Source organism: Pungitius pungitius, chromosome 2 (assembly GCF_949316345.1).
Source record: "Pungitius pungitius chromosome 2, fPunPun2.1, whole genome shotgun sequence".
Lineage (NCBI taxonomy): Eukaryota > Metazoa > Chordata > Actinopteri > Perciformes > Gasterosteidae > Pungitius > Pungitius pungitius.
This window is the reverse complement of record NC_084901.1, coordinates 6595055-6617344: the sequence shown is the minus strand read 5'-3', so window position 1 is coordinate 6617344 and position 22290 is coordinate 6595055. Positions and strand designations below refer to the sequence as shown.

General features: G+C 44.5%; 2 protein-coding genes across 3 annotated transcripts in view; one reads left to right on the top strand and one right to left on the bottom strand.

Moving 5' to 3' along the window:
* Nucleotides 1–22290, top strand: part of ccdc146 (coiled-coil domain containing 146) — a 47171-nt gene that overhangs the window by 917 nt on the left and 23964 nt on the right. The window contains exons 3-11 of the mRNA XM_037460795.2: nt 14422–14504; nt 15073–15288; nt 17688–17745; nt 19313–19395; nt 19604–19697; nt 19814–19881; nt 20564–20791; nt 20924–21013; nt 21191–21287. Coding sequence (XP_037316692.2) covers nt 14422–14504; nt 15073–15288; nt 17688–17745; nt 19313–19395; nt 19604–19697; nt 19814–19881; nt 20564–20791; nt 20924–21013; nt 21191–21287 — 1017 coding nt within the window. The remainder of the gene's footprint in view (nt 1–14421; nt 14505–15072; nt 15289–17687; nt 17746–19312; nt 19396–19603; nt 19698–19813; nt 19882–20563; nt 20792–20923; nt 21014–21190; nt 21288–22290) is intronic.
* On the bottom strand, nt 95–10136 carry fgl2a (fibrinogen-like 2a). 2 transcript variants are annotated; one of them, XM_037460796.2, is made up of 5 exons: nt 9221–10136; nt 8228–8432; nt 3917–4139; nt 2189–2359; nt 95–2071 (listed from the first exon to the last, which is right to left on the bottom strand). In XM_037460796.2, the coding sequence occupies exons 1-5, from the start codon at nt 9833–9835 to the stop codon at nt 1756–1758; spliced, it is 1530 nt and encodes a 509-aa protein (XP_037316693.2). In that variant the 5' UTR covers nt 9836–10136; the 3' UTR covers nt 95–1755. The 2 variants fall into 2 exon arrangements, with proteins under 2 accessions (XP_037316693.2, XP_037316694.2); XM_037460797.2 differs by having other exon boundaries at nt 3917–4136.

Sequence of the window (22290 nt, the reverse complement as noted above, 5' to 3'; positions counted from 1 at the left end):
ATTTTGTCCAGCTAAAGTGATGTGTAGGATATCACTCACTCTCACATAGATTCGTGATTAAACAAAAGTCAACAAATGGAACTGGAAATCATCATGTGGATGAGCATAGTATGTTTTTATTAACTTGGCAGTCACATAAAGTGAAGAGACATTAAAGTCACAAGCCTGCGGTTTGGTCATTTATCTTGCGTGAAGTTGAAATGAAGCCATCTTTGAGTTGAATTGTTTTATCAGCGCCTAATTAACCCATTTGTTACGGGTGTGCACCACCTCATCCCTCAATTTTTACAGGCGTCAAATAGCCCACTCCTCTGGGATCTCATGAATACTCAAGCTAAATGTGCATACGTTCATCAGGAATCTTGCATAATGTTGGGCAGACATCGTTACGGTTTCACCAAACAACGCATTATACACAGCAATGTAGTTAGAACTCTATTTATTTTTTTATAAAAAAGTGCATATCTTTTTGCATGACGGTTTAATATGAATGATAGAAAAGATCAATATTTTACACACACAAAGCTCCAAATACACACATAATTACTGTAAATGGTCACAATGATGCACACTTTATTGTTGCTCGGATGTCAACAAATTAGACCTTGTACTGTATGATCTATGTGTTATATAAAAGATATCATACCTCACAAAATACAATAAATACTGTACACGTCCTTAAAGCGAAACATGTCCTGCATCCTTCCCATTCACGGTGTGTGTATATAATGAATTAAATGGTGCTATACAGTTTTTTAACGTTAGGCGGCAGTATGGTACAGATGGTGAAACGTGCAGCAGCTCAGCGCACATGGAGATAAAAGGTGGAAATACAATTGGAAGGTTTCTGCTCCCGGGCTGCTTGCAAAAAGGATTCACTAGAGCACAAATGATGCAGAATGCACGAGGAAATGATCCGATGGAAATGTATATCAGGCGGCGTGTTCATAGTGGGATGTTTTGTATTGTATAGGATGACAGTACATTAGCAAAATCTCCCCAGTGTAATCAAACAAACGACACAGACATCATTACTGGTGCACTGCTGCCTGCCCAAAGTTTCTAGAATGTGACTTCCTATAGTTTTTTTTTTTTTTTTTTTTTAGCAGTTTGACAGCACTAATCCCAGCATGAGGTTGTTACCCAATGAATTTCTGAGCAACTCCAAACTGTATCCGCGGCCCTCACACCCCTCACTTGAGTGGCTGCTGTTAATTATGAAACCGTTTAGAGCGGCAAAAGTGGCAGCTCATTAGTTTTTACTACTACAGTGTGCTGTGCTGTGTCTGGGCTTATAGCAGGAGGCAGCAGGACGCAAAGTGGAGAAATGCCAGAGAAACGGTGAAAAATCATTCATGTTAACCCTCCGTATAACATTATAGCTCCTGCAGGAGGCTGGCCTTTGCACTGCAATGTGTGTGTGTGTGTGTGTGTGTCTTTTATTTTTATTTTATTTGGCCATCGTTATTCATAGTCCATTGTCCTTTACTATCATCATTTTAATCCACCACTTTGAAGGCCACACTCACTGCAGTGGGGAAAAGTAATAGCACAGTTACATTTTTTTTTCTTCTCAATTATCTTGTTTGCCACTGCACTCATGTGGTCTGAAGGACGTGCCGTTTAGTTTTTTCGTTGTGTCTGCTAATATGTGTGTGCAAAATGCTCGCCTATGCTCACGTGGATGAGTTTTGACCGTATTTGTTTGTGTTTGTCCACCTGGCTGTGTTCACATTTACCTGTCCCCCCCACACCTTAAGGAGCATAGTTCTTGGGCCGCATCATCATCTTGACGGTTTTGAAGGCCTGCCGGTAGTTAGTGGGGTAGTACTCCGTCGACATGTTGTGCCACGTTCCCCAGAAGATGCCGTTCCGCACTCCCTTGTACCTCTTGTGGTAGTACTTCCCGTTGAGGTTGGCGGACATGCAGGCATCGAACCACCAGCCGGAGCTGTAGTAGGCGCCGCAGTTTCCGGAGGGGTACATGTCGTTGTCGCGGTCGGGCGTGGAGAAGAACTTCTGGTCGTGGTTGAAGTGCTTGTTGAAGCTTATGGCGTTCCCAGCTGTGCCGCTAAAAATGACAGACGCGTATTTAGATGTGTTTTTATACTCAATTCGTTCCTGGTTATGAATGCGTGGGCACACACCCGGGGTGGTGTGGGGGGGGGGGGGGGGGGGGATACCGTACCCGTATCCGCTGACAGACAGCCGGTAGCGGAGGAATTCGTTGGCCACATAGAACTGGTCGTACTTGGCGTACTCCCGGACACCCTCAAAGTCCTCCAGCTCGATGCGAAGGACCATGTCTTTGGATTTGGTCATCAAGTGGATGTGGTCGTTGCCCAGCCAGAACTCACTTCTGCAGCGGGGGGGGGGGGGGTGTGGAAGGAGATCGGACAAAGTAAAATGAGAGATTATTATCACGCTCACATGCCTGTGTGCTTGATGATGAAGAGGTTCCAATTACCCCGTATGCATTCATTTATCTCCAGAGCGGGAGGGGGGAGATGCAAGGGGAGAGTAGTGTGTCAGTAAAAGGAGGATGAGAGGATTCATTACTTTTTCAGTGGGAGGTTATGCTCCATCTGTAGGCACGGTTAACAAGAGGTAACTGTTGTTTGATTCCTACAGGAGTAAAGGGTGGAATAGAGGACATTTGCTGAAATGTTAATCCTGTTTTAATGGAGGCACTGCGTTGCATTGTTAATCTTCTTTTTTTTTTTTACATTGTTCTACTGCACAAATGACCTCTATTGCACTGCTGGCCTTCCTGGGAGAGGGTTCGCTCCTCTGCCCTGCCCATTTTTTTGGTGCTTGGGTGTTCCCTGTGCCGATGGGAGGGATCCTGGACGGAGAATGTTCATATTGTAATGTCCTCAGAAGCTAATTTGGGATTTTCGGCTGTATAAAAGCAATTCAATGGAATTTTAAATGTAACTAAAAAAATATTCAGCTGCGTCCCTCTATTTTCTCTGCAACCCATTTTCCAACATTAACATCTTCTTTTGTCCAACCAAATATTTAAATGTATTCACTGTATGAAGCTCTAAAGTGGTATATTCATTTGCTTGTTAAACACCTGATAATCAGTCATAGTGAAAACAGGTGGTGACCCTTGAGTAATGGGGGGAGCAGGTGTTCATAGTTGAGTACTGACTGGGCCTTCTTAATGTGTGTGGGACGACGGGTGAAACTATTTAGTAACAAACTACATTATGTAAAAGTCAGCACAGCGATGATTGTGCGTGGGTCCTAAATAGTTATTCTGCTTGTCTCCATTAAGAGTGGAATATTCAAGGAATGATTTATATTTATCGTTAATATGTGTATAAGTCTTATTCACCCCCATGACCACATGGGCAGATGGTAGGGTCCGTTTAGGTGAGTCTGAGAAGTTGATAAAACAGCAGTTTCAGCCCGAGTGGGAGAGAGTGTGCTGTGAGACCTTTGTGGTAATTTCTAGTAGCTATGTGAGTGTAAAGTGATTTTTGAGAGATTGTGATTAGCTGGGGGTTTCTTTTTTTAAATAATGTGTAGAAGGGTGATTTTGTCACTTCCATACAAACAGAAATATTACCATCACATTTCCTTTAGTGGACCAGTGGATCTAGCCTGACTATCCTGCAATATTATATACATAACATAACTTTTTTTGGTCATATTTGAACTGCATCTCTATCCACCATCTTAACTACCACTGTATGTGGTATGTTAGCCCCTGTCATCCATACAAAAACTTAAGGTTGTTACAGCGAAATTCCCACAACCACCTCCACTGTTTTGTGACAAAGATTAAGTACAAGTTGAATATAGCATTTTCTAAGCTCCAGAGCAACATCGGAGAATTTACAGAACTCAAGTTTCTATCAAGACTTTTTTCCCCATCTTAGCTTAGACCTGACCCAAAAGCAGTTACCTTAGGTTCCCGAAGCCTTTCTTATACTCTGCCCAGGTGCGGTTGAAGCTGACCGACCCATCAAGGCGTCGCTGAATGACGGTCCATCCGCCTCCAAAAGACTCCATGTCACAGAAGACCTCAAACGTGCCGTTGCGGGGATCGGGGGTCACTCGATACACACCGTTCTTCCTCGCCTCGAGCACATTGTAGTCCGAACAATCCCGAGGGGCTAAGATGACTGCTGGGAGATAAAGGGGAAAGCAGAGGGGTAGAAGAAAGAAAAAGGACGCTTCAATGGGATGGTACCGGATGATAATAAACGGTCTTTTAAGCTCTGGCATTTTTTCTCCGCCCAACCAAGGCAGGGCTAGAAAAAAAAAAGCCCCCGAGGCTTACGAAGACTGAACAAAGGGAAACGTGATAAATTATCCGGAAATCTAGCTTTGACCAAGTTCCCATCCCTGCACACATTTCCGGGGCAGTGCATTGAAACACAAAACGGTTCAGGATGTTCTCCGACCAACGTGTCACCAAATCATTCCCCAAAGGTTCACGTGCGGATCAAACTGTTCAACGGGTCGTCAAGCCCAGCGGAGTACAATCTATCAGTGAACCGAGCACTCTAACCCATCCTCTGCTTCTCCACATGACGTTCACCTTTCTGGAAATCACCAGCACGACTCCAATATCCAAGCAGGTAAATGAAAGACTGCGGGCCACTGTTGGAGGAGAAAAGTCAGCGACCTTCCCCTGCGCTGCACCACAGGCCGGTTGCTTTATAAGACCCGTGCCCCCATATTTTTATTCCTGGCCATTTATCTTTCATGCTCTTGCTCCTGTACCCCTGCGTCGCTCCGCGGGGCCGCTGACCCCATCCAAAAAGCCGAGGTCCAAAGACTCCCGTCAGTTAGCATTTGGGAAGTGAAAGGAACAGACTTGTCAAAAAACGTGGGAAAGTGTATAACTGGATTAGAGGGGCCGTACCCCCCTCCCCACGTACCCCCCTCCGCTCGGCCCTTGGAGTCTAAATCATCCTGACATCGGGCAGGCAGCATGTGGACCCCCACCCGCTGAGTTTGTGTCACGCAGACCTTTTGCCGATACAGTTTTGTCATACTGTTAAATCAATTCAGTGCCTTGGTAGATTATAAGACCGAAAGGCAGTGGGGAACCAAACCGATTAGAGGGCCAGACGTCAGGTTTCTTGAAGCACAGGAAGGGGGAGGCTCGAGACTCGATGGTGCTCTGTGAGGAGAAGGTGTCTGCGCACACGTTGCACCAAATAAGGGCACAGACAGTTCCGCTTTTTGGTTGCTATGACTTTTGCGGCCATCTTCTAAGGGCTCCTATTAAAACAAGTGTGTGCGCGTGTGTGTGTAAAATGGCTGCAGAGGACACATCACTCCACACGGAGAGCACTGTCGCGTAAGCGGCTCAGAGCGCCGTCTCGTAAATGTCTCCGCCACTCGAAGAGACTGTGGTCTCCTTCACTTCAACCTCCTGCCCGGCCGCCTTATATGTCCTCATTTGTTTTTTAGGGCCGCCGGAATTCCTGCGCACACAAGAGCCGTCTCATTTGACTTCCTTGAGGCCTCCTGCCTGCCCTAAACAACCGCTTAACCCATGCTTTCTGACTGCTCTCTCGCTTGCTTACCAACGTCCAGAAACTGCGGCATAGGCATTGCGTGACTGATTTTGGCTGACTGCACACCGGTAAATGATTGGCATGGGAGAGGGACAGCTCTGTTGTCAAGGAATCATGCTCTGTGACAACCGGTAGTCGTCCCCGAGATTAGCACCCGTACTGGAGGGAAATGTGTATCCAATGTGATAGTATAATCTCTCCCCACGATAGCGGCTTAAATAGACGACTGTCTGTTTTGACAGAAGAGGAGAAGAAAAAAAAAAAAAAGATCATCCAAAAGAAACCCCTCCTTTCCTTTTTTGAGAAAGTCGCGTGTCATCACGTTGCAGTCAGCGGACCGGGCCTCCATCCTTTTGTTTGTAATTGAGTTAATGTAGCTGAACAGAAACATGAATTGCCATCCAGTCACCTCAAGGCCTCGGTACGTCTTACAGGAGTGAAAAGGAGAGCAAAGTGGGGGAGCAATGAATGCTCCCAGCAGTGAGCAGTGGGTGATAAAAGTATCGTGACAAACAAACCCTTAGTCTCGGATTAGAAATTGCATTTTTACATCGTATTAGCTCTTTCCTTTCTTTTTTTTAGCCGTTGTATTTTTCAAGTTTGGGATGAAAAAGTTCGAAAAATGTGATTTTCTTTGCACCCTCGGATGCCTTTTTCTAAACCCGCTGAGTGTAAATGTTTGAACTGTGCGCAGCCTAATGAGCCCTACCAGTGAGGCTGATGTACCAGTGAGGCTGATGTATTAATCCCTGTGCCCGTGTGAGGGGTTATTAACTTTTGCTTGCCGAGGCTCAGTACAGTCTCGCACATTATTCCCTGGAAATATTATCTTGATATAATCTTAAGACGACGTTATCACCTTTTTTTGGGTTTGCTTACTTTGGGGCGAAAACAGAATTTAAAATGTGGTACACGTGTGCACATCTCTGGCAGGGCCGCGATGATTGATCTTCAACTTGGCTGGAAACCGTGAGTTGCTTCAGCAATCAACTATGACGGTCCGTGTTCGTAGCACCGATAGTACAGGCATTTATCCATCAAGTATCTGGTGTTGCTTTTTTACGATTTAAGGTTTCACAATTGACAAAACTTCTTTTTTTTTATGCCAGACATTTTCTCCACTTTCTCGACAGCTGTCTCATGTTCGCTTTTTTTTTTTTTTTTGGATGAACTTCAGACACCATTAGTCACGATTTCCTAACTTCAATCTAACATGAAGGATTGAAGTACGAAGACAAGTGTTACTGACCCCGCGTGCCGTCCATGACTAATGACAGGAAGGCCGCCCACATTATTTCTTGTGGTGTTGTCAAGAGATAAGGAGAGCTAGCTGGGGGGGGTTTTCTTGCAGGGCTGAGCACTCAAGAGCATGACCTCCAGGAGACGCAAGAGGTACGGGGAGAGTCGGGGCGGGGGGGGGCACCACCGGTAAAGGGGATTAAATAAAGAGAGAGGGGGAGACGTGGAAAGTTATGGCAAGAGAGGAAGTGAAGATGAGTCGGGAGGAAGGAGAGATGCCAAGTGGATAAACTGAGGATAGGTGTGGGAGAGAGGACAGGTTTGAAGGAGACATTGGGAAGTTTAGGGGGGGGGGGGGGGAGAAAGCCGGGATTCCCTTCACACCACTGTCGCAGCTAATCTATTTAGGAATAAGCTCACTTCTGTTTTCCACATAAAAGCCTCAATATGGTTTCACATTCACTCATGTAATAGTGGATTATATATTATATTATGGCTGCATTTGAAAAAAAGAAGCTTTTACATCAATGTAAAGTGGGATGTTTGATGTGCTCGGCGGATTTGCACATATTCTCCATCAGGACATTTTACTCACATGAATCTCTTGATTCTCCTCATTACAAAACTGAAACTGAATCTTGAAACTTTTTTTTTTTTTTTTTTTTAAATGTTCGCACCATGTAGCAGCGTAGGCGCCAAGTATCTTTCTCTTTCTCTCCCCCCCCTCCCTATCAGAGTGTCTGCATATAGATAGTAGCTGAATGTCAAGGCACTTCAATATGTTATATAAGAGGTAATCTGAATTCTCTCTTTGACCCTAGTCGTAATCTTGCTTCGCTCAACCTCAGGCTAATTTCCTGTGGTCATTTTTGTTATGGTTGCACTTAGCTGAATGAGGCTGTGTAATAGTGATGTAGTGGCTTTTGCAGACTCTCACTTAGCAAAGTGTGATTTTTTTGTTTTTTTGTCCATATCGGTAAATGGCGAGAGCATTTTGCAGCAAACCGCTGTGTCGTTGTCAATGTCATCGTCAGCCTGGCAGATTTAATTTCCTGTATCCCAGGAAAGCAAGGCCTCAGCGGGTGAAGGTCACCACCCAGAGCCGGGTCCACTTGGGCACGATTGGATAGATCCTACGGCAGGAAATTCACCTCACTTCAACCTCAAACTGATGGACGTGTCTGGTGCAGCTACACTACCAAAACATCGTCTGTGTTCTTTGCTCACACCAGGAAAAATAGAAAAATAGCAAAAGATAACCCAAGAGAAAACACGTGATGGGGTTCAAGTCAAAAGAGAATACATGTATAGTAAATAGCTGAGGAGCTGGAGAGGCCTTTCAGCTGCAGGGTTGGTACCAGGAGACCAAGAACGGCGTGAGTCAACATAGCAAATAAATATGAGAGTGAACGCTATCATAGAAATGTCAATGAGAGCAGGCTTACACTGTGGGGTGTTCTGCACTGCACACTGGGAAGTGCACGTGGAGCTGAGTTTGTTGACCACTCCACTGATGTTCTCCACCCGCCTGTCCACCATAGCCTGCACGTTGTCCATGTTGAGCAGATTGAGCCCCTCGAGACGCCCCTGCACAGCCGAGATCTGGTTCCTGGCGTTGCGCAGGCTGGCTGACATCCTATTCAGCTTCACCTGGGAAGGGCCAGAGGAAGGCAATTGTTTCTGTGCACAGAATACCGAGCAGGTGGACGACTCAAGTCACCAGCCCCTCTTCATTGTCTTACCGGCCAATTTTGAATTTTCGAGTAGAGGCGCGGCGGTCGCCCGTGTGCCAAAAGTGAAAGGTAGAGTCAACAAACTTTGCGGCTGTTTGGCTGGTGTCTGACGCTGACACCTTGTTTAGAGTCCCAGGAATTGTCCCCGGTGGATCGGTGCCATTAAGGACTTTACAGGTCTACATTAACATCATCTGGCCTGTTTACATTATAGCTGGGTTCGTTTTCCACTGGGTGAATTTAGGCGACTTTGTTCCTACGGTGTTTATAAAACACACCGGCTGAGTTTGTTGATTTAAAATCTCCACAGTGCTGATAATGGTACTGGCTTGATGTGAGATCACATGGCTTTGATGGAAAAACCAAAATTGGTGCAGTGCCCCTATCGTTTGTACAGACCTCTAAATGCTGTCGTTATGGTACAAAATGTACTGATTTTAGACCATTTGAATAATGGTTTAACTATTGTTCATGTAAATTTTGGATCATTTTTGATGAAAGATGCACTAAAACTGTATTGACCTTAGTCACGGACAATTCATGATGAACATGCATACTGTCCATAAATCATCAGGTTTCATGTATGCATTTAAATAAAAGTGTATTTGCAAAGAACAAAAGCTTCCACAGTGAAGTGCTGCATTTTCCTTTTAAAAAGTGGCACAAAGTATCTCTTTTTCTGTGAGACTAAACTGCGCCTCTTACCTGCATCTCCTGCATACTGCTCGGGCTCGGTGTAATTTTCCCCAAAATAGAAGCATGCCCCACTCCGGCAACGTCCACAGTAGCTCCAGGGACCATCCCATCTCCCCTCTCCTCTTGGCTGGACCCACCTTGCGCCTCCTGTCCTGTCAGGTCCTGTCTCACTTCTTCCTCAGCATCCCTCAGAACGGGGACCTGCATCCGTGGTCCCTGGTCGGCTTGATGATGTCCAAGCGCTCCGCTGCCCCGTGCCCCGCGGCACTCCTGGCACCCGCTTTTAAGCTTGTTCACGACCTCCTTCAGGCTCTGCAGCTCCTTCATGGTCTTCTCCAGGAGCCTGAACTGCTTGGGCAGCTGGATGGTGAGGGGAGGCAAGGTGAGCTGGTACGGGCAGTCGTCCGCCTCCTCCGGACTGGCCCCGGAGCTCCCGCACTGGCCCGAGGGTCGGAGCTTAATGGGGCAGGAGGAGGTGGGAGTCCCGGCTTCTGAAGAATAGGGTCCTCTGGTGTCCCATCGCTGGTGTGAGTTGATGGCGAAGTCGGCTGCCCGGCTGGCGCGAGGCACCAGGGCGGCCGCGAGCAGGAGGCTTGCACAAACGCCGAGCACATCTGTCCTCATTTTGTTTCCTTCTCTTTTTTTTTTTTCTCCCCTTGGCGAGATTGTTCAAGGAGAAATAAACGTGTGTGTAAAATAAAAGAGTCTGCGACCGCTTCCGATGTGAACTCCGAGTGTGTGTAGCTGTGTGTGTGTGTGTGTGTGTGTCTCTGTGCCTGCGGCTCCAGACTAAGTATAGGAGTGTGTGAGTGTATGTCCCGTGTCCTATTGGTCGAAGAGTGTATGAGCGCAGCCTGCGGGAGGGAGAGTGCAGGGGAACTGCCGCTGCCTCGGATAGCTGTGTCATTAATATCAGGACGAATGAGGTAGAGAGAGAGAGAGAGAGAGAGAGAGAGAGGGGGGGAGAGAGAGAGGGAGATAGAGAGAGAGCTGAGTTCCAGAGGATGGGAGGGGCGGTACTATTGCGTAATGCAGAACAAAGTATCAACAGCATTGTCAAGTGGGGGAGAGAGAGAGAAGGAGAGAGAGAGAGAGAGGGAAGGTACTTGCCTGCAGTCGGTGCATGGGGCCGCTCTGGCCCGTTTCCCTGAAGAGCGAACATGACTCAGTGCACAGGAACTATCCACTCGACCGATTCTCAGGGTGATGCTCACGTTGCTGTTGTGACTTTGTGTGTCCGCAGCACAAACTTTTAAACTTCTTGTCTACTGACCCAGTTTAGATTCGGAAGCCTTGTTAAAATTGTCCGATCTAGGCTCAGAGTTATGTGGGTAAAATACTGTCCAATCCATGGGGAGCCAATGGCAACAATGAAGAGGGTTTAGTTCAATTTCTGGTTACAATGTCTTTTACAGAGAATTACAGAATAGAGCCGGTTTTCAGACTTGATTTCAAAGCCTTGAGTTTTGAAGGTCGCCATCTTGCTTTTGGACCATTGGTATTTTTGGGCCAAAATGGACACGAAAGCTTAAGGCTAGGGGACGGTGGGAGCCGAGAAAAGTCGCAATTACTCCAAAACGAACCCACAGCAGTCTAAAACGAAAACACGGACCACTTCCGGACTGGACAATACTATGGTGGTAACTTGTCAATCACAAAGGGAACACGCCCTAATGCCTATCATCAATTTCACTCTGAACAGGGCTATAATTTACTAAATGAACCTCATTCCGTATTGAAATGAACATAAACAATAACAGTGAGGTGATAAATCAAGTGAGAAATAGTTTGGAGTTGCCTCTTCATTACCAATAAAAACAATGTAAGTTTAAAGCACTCCAGCATTGCCTTCACTTTGGAGACCCGAAGAGATTGCCGCCTATTTACAAAGCTCATGATTCAAATTAAGCAAAAGTGTCAACATAGACTTCAGTTTGAATCCCAATCAACATAAAATCGAATAAATTCCATATATGCTCAGTTAAACACATTGTGTCTTAAAAGAAAAGAATCCCTACATCACATTACATGTCTTTTTTTGTTATTAAGTGAATTCCTGATTCAATACTTTCCCTTCTTGAGTGAGGAAAACTCTGACTGAATCTAGACAGCCTCTCTCCAATATGATATAAAAGTGATTTCAAGCTAAAAGCAGAAAGGTACACCTGCAACATGCCCTTGTAATTAGATGCAAATCAGCCTCTTTTTTTAAACCCCAAATGTCTCTGCTCGCCTCGCATTTGTAAGTTGATTTCATTAATCGAGACTGCTGGATTTATTCCTTTTGTTCTACTGGAATGAATAACTTTCATTTTTGCGTTTGTTTCTAATTAAGGGAAATAGGACATTGCAGGAGCCCGCATTTTAACAGTAACATCCTAAACTTCTTGTTTGGGGAACCTCCTTGAAATGAGATGATCTGGTTTTTTTAATATCAGTTGAGGGCGAGATTGAGAGAGACGGAGAGTGGATATCATGTTTTTTGCAATACTTGGCCACAACATCTGTATGAATTTATTCTTCATTATTTTTACCCTAAGGGCAATTTCATGGGCCATTTAAAATTAATTGAGGACTGAGCTATTCAAATAGTTTATGTTGTGTTATGCATAGTAAATAGATGATTATTATCATTTTCGACCCTCACAGAGTGACATTTACACTCTTGCATCCTTTTTAAAGAGCTATAGTTACAGTCCTAACGTGGCACGGATCATTTGTTTGGGACGTGACTGGTGTTGCAGTGTTTTAGGTGATTTGTGGAGCTGGATCTTTGAACGTGTCACGCCCAAGTTATATTTCAAGAGAAGTGACACCGTTTCGGATAATTGATTTCATCCACGTAAGTGGCTCTCGGCCCCCGTCGGGGGGGTGAGGGGGGGGACTCGCCAGAAAAGGGAGACATTACAGCGCAAAACTTTGTCGAACCAAGTGATTCAATCGAGCTGTACACTCAATTTCAGTTCAGCGAGCCAACACAAGGACACGGAGGTAGAGCGGCACCCACACACACAGAGAGAGAGAGAGAGAGGGATGATGGACCTCTCCACCAGCATAGTGAACCCCCCCCACCCCCCACCCCCCGAGGGCGCGGTGTATCAAAGCCCACAGGTTGTTTTTCTTATACACTTCAACCTACCTGCAGCCCCCCCCCCCCCCCCCCACGCGCTGGTATTACTGGAAGGTTTATTTTGCTCCTCTGCAGTACAGATCACATGCTTGAGGGGGTAGTGGTGGTGGTGGTGGGGGGGGTACCAGGCGTATGTGCATTCCACGTGTGCCTGTATAAATATCTCTTATGTTCCAGGGATAATCTCCATCGCACCTTCAAAGATGGTCTGCCACATGTGAGCCTCATGCGAGCCACCCCACAAAGGGGAAAAGAATCCACTACGCTGTGCTGCTCACGATAAGACTTGGCACCGTAGTTAGAGAGGCAGCCTGAAACCGCTTCAGGCTGCTTCTCTCTCTGATAAATGCCCAGTGCCCGGCCAGCGTGTCTCTCACATCCCCGGTGTGCGTGTCCTCCACGTTGCATGAAATCACAAACATATCTCATGTGTTGTTCAGCCTCAAATTGAGTGTGGAATTATTTTTTTTCTCACAGCGATGAGATCATTTTTCACTTCCCGGAAAACATTCTTTTTCCATTTTTTCTTCTTTTTCTTTTTTTTTCCAAGACCTAAAATTAGAGTACACGACAAGTTTGCAGTTAAACCTAATCCGGAACAGATGAACTACTTACCATTTCAAGACACTTCAAATGTTTCAAACACAGATTGTGTAATGCCAGTTGGGTGTTTTACTCGTAGTGGCGTGACCTTAGGTGACTGTTAATGCAAAGTGACTGGAAAAAAACATCAGAGTAAATCATATTAACAAGAGCCCTAATCTACATTACACTCGTATCTCCGTCCTTTCAGCCCCTTGGAACGTGCTCGGCCACTTGCTAGAACATTTGACAATAGCCAGATGAGCAAAATAATTTAATCTGAAAACGTCATCGGCTGTCCCTATTGTTTGAAGTCCGGGAGAGTTATCAGTGTGTGTGTGTGTGTGTGTGTGTGTTTACTGCCGTTAGATTACCTGCTACACAGTCTGACCTGAGATATTCCCCGGTTCTGCAGCCCTTTGATACAGATGAGGCCATCCCTCATTTCTCCCCACTCTACTCTATCTGGCTCTGCAGATAAGAGGCAACAACACTGTTTCTCTCACTGTTTACACACACGAATCCACGTTGCCACGGAGAGACATTCTTTCTGATCACTCTCCCCTTTTTTTTCTTTTTTTTTTTTTTTAATAGCGCTGTCGACCGGATGCCTTTCTCTTGGTGGTGTTTTTTTGTTTTCCTTTTAGCATGGTTCCACAGCTGTTTGACTTTTTCGATTAAACTTTTTCAAAACAATACGGGTCAATTGGGATCTGTAATCTTAACTGTAGTCACTTATCGCTGCGAATGGGCCCTTCTCAAAGATTTTTCTTCTCCTTTCGTGAGATTGCAGGGAGTCTGGGGCTCGTTTTTTCATTCGGATGGTGATCCGGTGGTCTGATAGTGGGATATCGGCTGGGATGATTAAGGTTTATTCAGCTCAGCTCGGGTCCAATCCTCTTTACAGGCGTCGGGGAGTTGGGCTTTGTTGTGCTCGATCACACTTTGCGTTGCCGAGTCCAGGCAGATATGAAAGAGCTTCTTTTATTACGACGTACCTGAAGTCTGAGCCTATTACAACACAAAAAAAGCAATGTTTGTGAAAAAGATTTGTACCGTTATGAAATTTGAAACTCCTAATTTAGTTTCCAACTTCTGGAACTTCATTTTGTACCTATAAATAATAATAAAAAAATAAAAGCGCTTACTGGTCCGAATTGTCTGATTCAAAGCAATATTGTCCTGTATAATATTCTGTGCAGAAAAAAAGAATGCGACATTCTATTGATATCTTATCTTTTATAAAGGCAGCTCTGGGACTTTGAAATGGTGCAACCTGAGCTGGCCGACCCAGGCAGGAACATTTCTTTTGCCAAATAGGATGAAGCCACATTTTTTTTAGGACTGCTGCAATGTCTGGCTGTAGCTGGGCTTTTTTGGGCACACATTTGTTGTTGACACTTTCAATCCTAATAAACTCAATCATATTGCACACTACCTGAAAGATCCTCTTTACAACCAGTTACAGTAATATCTCTGTTTTTTTTGCACTGCTCAGCTGTTGTCTTTAGGCAAAATCAGCCCGACCAGAGCAGCCAAACTGAAGTCCAGCTGCCTGCTCCTTTGTGACACTCTGAAGAGGTAGGATTTCACGTTAAAACACACCCTTCTTTGACACGCTTGTGTGTGTGTGTGTGTGTGTGTGTGTGTGCGTTGTATTTTCGAGGTGCGTCATGAATGCAAAGAAGCAGAGAATGCAGCACGGTAGAGAAGTCCCGTCCAACTGAAGTGTCCTTGAAGGAGGCTGCATTATCAGATCTGGTTGTGCTGCACTCGTATACGGATGAGAAAGCGTCTGTGACAAGCCACTGGCTTCTAAAGAGACATTTTGATTGGGGTCACAACTTCTAATGTGAGCCAAGAGGTGAACGCAAGGATGTAACTGATGCAGTATTATTCACCACCGTACACTGTAATAGGCTGTGTCAATCAAATCCCTAATGGAACCCTAATATGCCATTGAACCAATATGGATTTAATCATTTTCAATTGGTTTGTTTTCCCTGAAAATTCCAGACAAAATCTTTTTCATGACATCGCCAACCTAACATTTTATGGGGCTTTTTTTGTATTGTTAGAATGCAGTAAGGCGCAAGTATCTGTGTACTGCACCCTACTAAAAAAAAGTATTTTAATTTTCATCTCGTAGCACCCAGGATTCTGAGATCCACCTTTGGGGAGAGGCAAAGAGGTGTCGTGCTGAGCTGGAAGGGCTGCGAGCTGAGGTGGTGAGAACGGAGGAGGAGGGCACCTCTGCGGATCCTGAAAGCGAGGTCAATGAACTGAGGCAACAACTCCTCCAGGCATACAACCAACTGAAAGCTTCTGAGGACAGAGGGTACAAGACACGGCACCGAATGAAATGGTGAATGTAAATAATATGCACATTATTACCGCAATCACTCATGCTGCAAGTTGAATTCAATCGAATGTCAACTCTATGGATGAAGAAGGGCATTCGATTCAAGAAAAACATCTATTACAAACTTAGCCAATTGGTCGCACGCACAAGAATCAGAGGAAGTGAAACCGGTGTGGTGAAAACAAGTTTCTTTCCAGTAACAGACAATCCATTCCTAGGAATCAGACACACACTGTAAGCAACTTGAAGCCAAACACTGAGGTTTGATTCATCTTCACCAGGGAGGTGAAGGCGAAACAGAGTAAATAATATTGGTTATGTGTTTGAGGGGGGTGTGGGGGGTATGTGCATCAGTATTTTATTGCAATTACTTTTTTTTTTTTTTACAAATGTTTGAGTTACAGTTGCCTGCTCGAGGTTCATGACACAAAAGAGCAGGTCGGGGGTGAAATTTTGAGTCCTTGCTCTTTTCTCCGCACTGGTTGCGTTTTTTTGTTTCTGTTCCCCTCCTCTAAACTTTTCCCCCCCCTCGCTCCCACGAGTCTCTTTTCTCACCGCAGCCAATTTTCTGCGGGCAGCTTTTTTCTCTTTTCCTTCCTCTGACTCACTCAACACCACTATCGGCGGGTCCAAAGGGTCACGCACGCGCCGATGGAAAATAACACACTGGGCTCCAGGATTCTCTCCACTGTGTTTCTGTACACAAACTGTGCTTTTTGAGGGAGGTCACTGGAACATCGCCAGGCAACCTGGTAACACGGATGACGGCTCCCAAACCTTTATACTTCTGATCCTTGGAGGCCGAGCCATGTCGACTTTTTGACCCCCCCCCCCTCGTTGCAGGTTGCATGTGGCGTGGTCAAAATTTCCGTTGCAATGTAAATGATAAAGGCAGCTGAAAGTGTCTGCGCCCTGTGGGTAGCCAGGTTTTATGTCGGTTTACTCGTTTTAAAATGAAAGTATTCGGACTAGATTGCAGCAGTTGAAATGTCCGTCAAAAGGTCGGCAATGAAGCGACTTGAAATATTGGTTTGAGTGCAGCATTGAAGGGTGTGTAGATGTTCCTGGCAGTATGAGCACCCGAGATACAGTGACCAAGATTTGAGCACGGAAAACAGTGTCAGTAAGTAATTAGCTCACAGAAGTGTCCTAGAAAGTCCGAGGGAGAAAGGGAAAAATAAGTGAATTCAGCACTAATATTCCAAACGCTCCATTTGCACTCAACAGCCTGACGCCTTTTTAATCGGGTCTAATGTCTGATCTTCTCTTCATAGCTTTGGAGCCCGGATTGCCTCGGCCTATATTAAACCACCCCCAGCACATAAATATATATATACTCACCACTGTAATGCAAAGATGTGATCCGTGGCATACGGGGGTTTTTCATCACGGAGTCGAAGGCCCGGGGGTAATTGAAATATTAAATAAAAACCACTTACATTCTCAGAGGATGCTGTAATAGACAGGATTAGAAGCTCCTAATATTTGTAACAGTATTTGGTGGTGGAGATCTCTTGTGCCCTCATCGTTTCTGCTTCTTCTTCGTTTCTTTCCGCCCCGTCTTTCATCCCCTCCCTTCCAACCTCCTTCCTGACTTTTCTTTTCTTCCTACCCCCCCTCCTCCTCCTCCCTCCTCTCCTCCTGTTGTCCAAATGGCCAGCGCTCTGCACATGACAGGCAGATGCTCACAGAGCACATGTGCCGTTTTGAAATGTTATCGGCCTTCATCTTCGGCCAGAGAGACACGCAGAAATTCTGCCTTTTTTTCCAGTCACATAGTTTAGCATGCACGCTGCTTTCCCTCCATGTCAGTTTATAGCCAATATATCAGCTTGTCAGGAAGATTAATATCATTTGCTTTGCTGTACACCTTATGCTGCACAATGACGGAGCGCACTCAAAATGATTTCATACAAACCTTAATCAACTACTCAAAAGAGCGTTTGCCACAGGGTGATGAAAAATTCATAGAAACTATGTGTTTATATGCTCTTTTATATTATGTGAGCTACTTGATGCATGGTCTTTTGGATGTATGTACCAGAAAACTTGTACATACGGTTGCTCCTTTTTTTTCATTATGGGTGTGCAAGGCGTGATGTTTTTATTTGTTTTGTTTAATTAACTCAATAATAGTTCCATTGCATCTCACCCAAACTGGTTTCTGTTTCATTTTTACATTTCTCTTTTAATTCAGAGAATTGCAAAACATCGGAAACATCTGGAAACTACAAACCCGTGCATTTCTCCGAAGAAAGTCAAATACCTGTTCCTGTCTTTGCACGCCTGTTTCTGTTTAATCAGGAACCGAAACCTTTGTTTCTCTTAATAACTCACTTTGGTTACCAATGTACTTCCTCTCTACCTCCCCTTACCCAACCCCCCCCCCCACCCCTATGCAGTCTCTGGTTAGAGAAGCAGTATCTGGAGAAAGAGAATGAGATTCAGCTGAAACCTGCTGTAAGTTCATCGCTGCGCCATCCAGGTGTGGTTTCAGAGGAGCGGATTACTGCTGCAACGACGTTCTTCAGAGAGGAAAGATAAGAGCTTTGCTTTAAGCCTCCATCGAGGCTTAATCCCTCAATGTGGGGACTTCCCATCAGCTTTTTTGGAGCCATTTGAAGCTGAAATATAGTCATTTAGAATCTTCCCATCCGACAAAATGTCGGCCTACTTGTTGTAGAAGCTTTAATACTTGAGGATTTCGACTTTTATTGATTGAGAATTGACAAATGAACTTTATAATGGCTGATAATCATCCACAAACGCAAAATGACACAGAAAAATGTACAGATGTCCGAGCCAAAATTAGGCTGGTGTTTGTACAGTTGCTGCTATCACAAAGTGTGAGTGCAACGTCATAATAATAATCTCTTATAATAAAAACGATTATCTGCATATTGTATTTAAGCTAAAGTTGTTTAATCACCAGCATTAAAACATCACGAAGAGCAACAACGTGAGACACTTCAGGCCAGTCCCAAGTAGCATTGAATTCACAATTACATGATCATCAAACCTAATGAAAGTGAGGATTCCTCTGCAGCTGATGGCAAAAGAAGGTTTAAAATCGATACGTCAAAATATGTGTATTAAATAGAAACAAAAACCTAAAACCCTAAGCTCACGGCTCAATGAATCAATTCCGCAGCTTTAATGAGCTTGGTTTTGAATGGTTGTGGGGATTACAATGGCATGCAACTACTGTTTAAATACTGATCCCAATAACAAAGCAAACACAATGCATATTAATTTGGTTTCCCCAGTGTGTAACAACTGCATTGTCTTTGGGTAACCTTCGGGGGACCAAATAAGAAAAAGAAGACTCACATGCCCATGTGTACTTGTATGAGGGTTTGCGGTAAGAGTGGCATTGAAATTGGGCCTCTAAAAAGAGGCTCCACAAGCTGATTTTCTACTCTGTCGGGAGCTAACATTGCAGTAAAGAGTTGCAGCATTTCGACTGCTCAAACTAAAAAAGTGGTAGTATTGACCGGCCAAAAGCATTGCATCACCACTGAGGATGCACACGGCACCAGAACCCATGAGCAATCCTCAAAATGTACAACGTCAGGAGTGTGCATTGAAATGCACCCTCTCCTTCTGTTTATTTAAATACCACAAGCTGCTGACTTTCTTTTGCCAAGACAGTCCGGGAAATTAATTAAAGTGTTTGAGAAGAAAAAATATCCCGTTGTAATAGAATGTAAAATAAGCCCAACATCATTGAGTGGGATGTTAATTATGACACAATCACACACATTATTAATAAAATATTCTTTACAGAATTCTCACATACATTTTTAATTGTTTGCACTAGTTTTAAAGTGGAGGTTGCCTACAAAAACAGCTTTTGCATTCATGCTCCTGCTTGTGGGCATCAATGGAGAACCAGTAACAGAACTGACGATAAAAAGCTGTTAGAAGTGACAAAGGTATTTTCCGTGAGCTCAATTTTAAAGCGCCATCGTTGGCCGTAAACGTTTGATATGTGATCCGATGTTCATACTGCTGGTGCGTCCTCCAGGAGCTGGAGAGCAGAACAAAGACCCTGCAGGACACGTACGAGGATCTGAAGCAAGAGGTTTACCAGAGGCGACTGGAAGTCAGGTATTTGCAGGTTGATACGGGTGTACATTTACTCTTAACTCTTCACAGGGTTGTCTTTTTGTGGGTCTGTCTTTTAAGTCTTAATCAGTGTGCTCATATTATCCTTAACACGCAGCTGCTGAAACTTTTTTTTAAAGCGGTGTTAATCAAGATTCTTCAGATAACTAGGATTATTTTTGTGTGTATCTTGCCCTCATGCCGTGCACAGAAGTCTGACAGAAGATGTGGAAGCCCATGAAACGCAGATATTGAAAGAACAGAAAGAGCTCACAGACAAGATGGAGATCATAAAGCTCAAAGAGGTCTGTGTTTGATACTATGTGTGTGTGTGTGTGTGTGTTAGTGGAGATAACGTACTTCTCAATAAAATAATGTATATTTTGCTTCCCTCCATTTGTGTTTGTGGGTCACTAACAAGGCTGAGAAAGCCGGACTCATCAGCATCCAAGTTTTAAAGGAGAAGGAAAGGAGCCGCTCAGAGAAGCAGTAAGGACATGAACCCCTTAAAATTCTTCATACCTTTTAAACAACAGGAATACAAATGAGCCAATGAGGGTGCTGCAATCAGACAACACTGGATAGAATAAACAGCAGAGACCTATTTAGAAAATTAAGTCACTCTATGTCCGTTGGCCCAAATCCTTCTACAATCTACCTCCTTCCTCTTGAGCCACATGGACGGGGCAATTATTTTTACTCAGTGTAAACGTTTGTTTGGGCTTGCTATGCAACTGACTTTTTTATTTATCTGCAAGATGCATCACTTCCCCGTAAGATCAATAAAATAAAACCATAAATAAAATAACGTGACAAACATATGTATCAAACATCATTGATTTTTTTGTTGTTGTTCCAGTGCAGCTGCATTCGAAAGCCCCTTCATCACCAGAGAATGCTTCCACTGGAACACTGCAGTCTCTTTTATGTTAATTTCAAATTCATATTTGGCTTGCAAGGGATGCCGTGGAACTGCCTCTATGAGCCATGCGAGCTGTGACTTGTGATTTGAAATTCACAAAGCTGAGGGGCTCTTGGGGTTGTATGTAAAAGATGGGGGGATACACACACACACAGTTATTTTTCACAAGATGTGCACTCTTTCACTGAAAGTAAAGAGCAATATGTGTGTTTCAAATGTCCAACCTTTCTCTCCTGGGAAACGCATTAGATCTGCAATGAAGAAGATGGAAGCCCTTGATGTGGAGAGATCGGAAACGGAGCAGCAAGTGAAGGAGGTGGACGAGCGAAACCGCTCTCTGATGCTCAAGAAGGAGGCGCTGAGTGGGGAGCTGGACGTTCTCAGGGCCCGAGGAGATGCCTGTCAGAGGGAGCGCAGGCAGCGGCTCAAAGAGCTGGAGCTCAGCAGGGAGGAAGAGGCTGAATTCATGGGGAGCAGGTACAAACGTACACACACACAGACAGCATGGCCAGAGCTTCAGAAGGGAGCTAAAGAGAGGCTTTGGATGTGTGTTCTTCGCGTGAGGTCATGCGAGGTGTTTTTTATTTATTTATTTTAATCACCACCAAGGGGAATACTGGAAATGAAGTTGCAGAGCCTCGCGTACGACGGGATCTACCTTCACCACAGCCAATCGGTGCAGCTCAAGGAGAAGCAGAGGTACAAAGGGACGTTGAGGTTTTCCCCCTGTGCACCTAAAGAAACGCAGTGAATGTGTGTCCCTCATATCTATTTGACATTCGGTCCAACAACCGGTGGTTTTAGTGTCCCGTGTGGGTATGCTCTCGAGTGACGGCGTAAATGATACACATTTGAAATGTGCTTGTGTGTCACCAGGCAGTCGAAAGCGCTGACGAGGATGGAGCACGCGTTGACCACGGCCTCTGAGCAGCTGGAGCAAACGCAGTCCATCTACATTGAGTTACATGCAAAGGTGACCTGTGGAGTGTTACTTTTCCATGAATATAGAGTGCGCGCACACTGTTGATGGTTTGAAGCATTATGTTTTATTGGCAATTAGTCTGGAAAATTGGCTATAAAAAAAGGGCTGAAACGCAGGTGGGGGAACATTTTAGTAAATGTCTTTTTTTTTATTTCATGGAACTTCCTGTTATTTTACTGATGCACACAGTTTTTAAAGAGAAAGAAGAGCGAATAAGGGGAGAGTGAGTCATGGGAAATGCATCAGCAAATATTACGAGCAGTAATAATATGAAAGGAAATCACAGTAACACGTCAGGTAGTTTATGCATTGGAGAGATTCAATAAACAGAGCATTCATTCATTAACCTTTTAATTTGCCAATCGATACCAACCATCACACGAACAACGAAGCACTTGTCTGTGATTTAGATGAGGATTCGACAGTGTTTGATTAAAAATATTTGTCTCAGACAGGTGTGTGATTGATGGCTGTGATATACCAAACAAAGCTGTGTCTTACCTTTTGGAGTGGCCATATGGGCAGCAATAGCAAATCATCACTATCGGATAGTCTTCTGTTGAATTAGGCTTTCACCAAAGCGCATCTATATGTAGGACAGCCAATAGCAAGACCCTCTCTCTGAAATTGCCTGTGATAGGATAGATTTCCCAAAGCCGAGAAGCCCCCTCTGGATTACAAAATTCTTAAATATTGCATTATTTTGAATTGTGGAATTCATTTCCCCAACAATGCCAGAAATATACTGCCTACCCCAGCTTTGAACCCCCTTATTTAGTCTGATTCTTCCTCTTCTAGGAACTAACAGATTTCAAATATCTAGCGTTGTAGCGCCACAGGAGGCCTGGTGATGCAGAGAGGAGCCCAAGCACATACATTTTTAATTCGTTGAGTGTCACTGGATCCAACGGCTATCAAAAAGGTCTCACAGAAACTCTGATGTATGGTATTAATTATGTTGCGGCCAATGTTTAATGTGGGATAAATTATGCAC

What these genes read in the sequence shown, in the direction of transcription:
- fgl2a (XM_037460796.2), bottom strand. Translation starts at nt 9,835, where the DNA reads ATGAGGACAGATGTGCTCGGCGTTTGTGCAAGCCTCCTGCTCGCGGCC. An exon ending in AGTGCAGAACACCCCACAGT is followed by an intron (nt 4,140 to 8,227) that starts GTAAGCCTGCTC and finishes TTTATCTCCCAG; the next exon opens with CAGTCATCTTAGCCCCTCGG. An exon ending in AAAGGCTTCGGGAACCTAAG is followed by an intron (nt 2,360 to 3,916) that starts GTAACTGCTTTT and finishes CCCCCGCTGCAG; the next exon opens with AAGTGAGTTCTGGCTGGGCA.